This window comes from Loa loa (assembly GCF_000183805.2).
Source record: "Loa loa unplaced genomic scaffold supercont3.706, whole genome shotgun sequence".
Lineage (NCBI taxonomy): Eukaryota > Metazoa > Nematoda > Chromadorea > Rhabditida > Onchocercidae > Loa > Loa loa.
Window position 1 is genome coordinate 1 of NW_018108886.1, and position 2,928 is coordinate 2,928.

General features: G+C 30.5%; 1 protein-coding gene across 1 annotated transcript; it reads left to right on the plus strand.

Annotated features, from left to right (window-relative positions):
* Positions 1 to 43: 43 nt before the first annotated feature.
* Positions 44 to 484, plus strand: LOAG_14177 (hypothetical protein; the record flags this gene model as incomplete). The annotated part of the gene is made up of 2 exons (XM_020448767.1): positions 44 to 266; positions 423 to 484. The coding sequence occupies 2 exons, from the start codon at positions 44 to 46 to the stop codon at positions 482 to 484; spliced, it is 285 nt and encodes a 94-aa protein (XP_020301114.1).
* Positions 485 to 2,928: the final 2,444 nt, after the last annotated feature.

A 2,928-nucleotide genomic window follows, 5' to 3' on the forward strand; every position in this document is an offset into this window, starting at 1 on the left:
CCTCACATCATCAAAGTCTACAACAACCGTAACTACTTCAAGCATGTCTTCCACTTCATCAAAGTCTACAACAACGACAACTTCTGCTTCTACCACTTCTTCAAAAACAACGGCTTCTTTTACTACGACTTCTCCAAAAACGACGATTTTTCTTTTAACATCACCAACAATAGCTACTCCACTAGCGCTCCCAGCTCAAGTGGAAGCACAATATTGGTGGTATTGGTTTTGTTGGTGGTATCCATCATGTATCGTTTGTTTGGATTGTACGTATGCATTGAACTTCTGAAATTCTTTGTTTTTTTTTGGAATCTATTCAACTTTTATTACTATAATTGAAACATTACAAAACAATGGGATGACTGATTAGTTGAACGATGCTTCAAAAGGCTATTCAACGTTCTTTTGTTGTCCACTTTTAGTTTTGTTATCAGGATTAAAAAAGAGAAAAAGAAGTGGGTCTATTGAAACTTGCGTTAATTGATATTTACATTCTGATGAAAAATTGTTTCAGTTCTATATTTCATGCCCTTTTATTAGGATGTTTTTTAATTCCTCGATATTTATAAAACTGGTATTGAACAATAAATGCAATAGTGTAATGATTACACTTTGTGAATATAAAACTGCCGTAATTTCGTTCGTACAAATTTTTTTTGAAGTTCGTTCGTACGAACCTCCTTCATTCTGAGTGGAACTTATTAATTAATACTGGTTCTATTGAAAATTTCGTTGCAAATAGTTTGGCAATGTTGCGACATAAAAATTTGCCATCCCAATAAGACGTAAATACTTTTTGCGTATTGAATTTCGGGCAGTGATTTCTGATATCTTTTACAAATTTTAAAGAGGTGTTTGCTTAGGCGATAATGTTACTGAGCGGAGTTTAAGGAAAATTTTTACTGATATTGCAAAAAATTCATATATATCCATTACATTTTTTAATATTAGTTATTGTTCGATAACTTCGTGTACTGCTTTACATTTGAGAGGCGAATAATTACAGAATACGAAATAATTACGAATAATTCTGTTTCTTTCTTGTAATTCTTATTATCGTCGATTGTACCAGCATAACTTTTTTACAAGATACGCAATAAACTACTTGGAAGAATCAGTTAACATTCTTCTAAAGATTGCGTAAATTCTCATTTCAAATAATTTTCTTAAGCATAAAGTTTTGAAAATATATCAGGGCACAATCTTCTTTCTCAGAATGTTTGTTATTATTCATTAAGAAACATTATTGCAAAGGCAGTGATTTTAACTCAGCAGGAATTCCGTTATAAATTAAAGTAAGTAGAAATCTCTAGGAAAAGATCATTTTCCTGACCTCAACTTGACTCATATTTCTGTTGTTTAACATCGAATATCCCCAATACTATTAGCAAATCTTGATTGTTGAGTATTATATCCATTTCGTGTATAAAGAGAATCCCACGCATAACAACGCAGTAATATTATGAATAAGTGAGCTGTCCGATTTCAACTACTCTCAAAATTTCATTTTACATTCCCAAAATCGTTTCATGTTAAAATTTTACCGATTATGTGTTACCTCACAAAAAAGTCTTTCAATTTTTATTCGATCCAGTAAATGCTTGAGTTTAAGTAATTTTCAAGAAAAACTTTCGGAATAGGTTACTGAAGAGTCTTGACTACCTCCACTTAACTTTATTTGAAACATTTTCATCATTATTCACTGTTTTATCTCACTTCCAGTGTCCTTTTTTAACAATTTCTTTCCAAGAAGATATTACGTAAAAAGCGAATCCAAACAGTGCCAATATGAGAGCATATGTAATCGCTGACCAAAACAATTCCGAAGCTGTACAATTGGAAAATTTATGTATCTTGGCAGGACATGATAATTATTGGATTACTGTTATTAAATGTTAAACATCACACAATAATATGCCATATAGGATTTACAGTATGATAAAGGAAGTATTGATGAAGGAATATATTACCTTTCCCATTATCCCGTCGAAAGACATAGACTCGATGGAGGAATACAAATACAGTTAATACAGCCAATGTTATCTGCAATTTTTTTTTATGTTGAAGAATCATTTCTCAATGCATGAAATATTTTTTAATCCTCAAAAACAACTTTAAATATTGAATTGTAGTAAAATATGGAAGAAGTTAAAGTGAAACTAAAATAGAATCTCATTCAATTTTTTTGTTCAATCTTTAACAGTTGTCGAAATTTATGCCAAAAAACTGCCATTTTTATCATCAACTAACAATCATCCAAACTAGCGATAAAATGAATAGTCTTCGCTCAGTTGTTACAGCAAATGTGTTAATAATTGACACGATCAAAAGTATAATAATAAGTAAAAAATTTGGGATTGAATCTAGCGTGAATCCATAATCTATCAGGCCACGTATACAAATTACCATCGTTACAACTAAGAATAGCACCAACAGTATGTATATCCATATCTTAAATTATACATATATTCAAGGCGCTCATTTTAGTGCTCATTTTCATACTTTTTTTTTCAATTTCACATTCGTTTTTTTTATTCAATTTGTTAAAACTATGTCACCTATAAGAAAATGTCATAGTTCTATATCTCATAGAGCTCTACCGCTGAGGAGAATGGTCTCATTTTAGCTATAAATTCTTATTGAAATAGAATTTTTGCAAACATTTACTGTGATCGGCACAGAAAACAATTTGTTGGTTTTGTTATCCGTTTTCTCATCACCATTATTATAACCTTTTAACATTTTTCTGTAATTCAACTTTATCGTTTGAATTTCCACGAAAAAAATTATTCTCATCACAACGACCATCAGCGCAAGAAGATTACAGACTTGTAAATAGACTTGTAAATAAGAAGACTTGTAAATAATACAACAACGTACCAGTTTTTCTCATTGACCAATAAAACAATGAAATCAATTAATAATTAG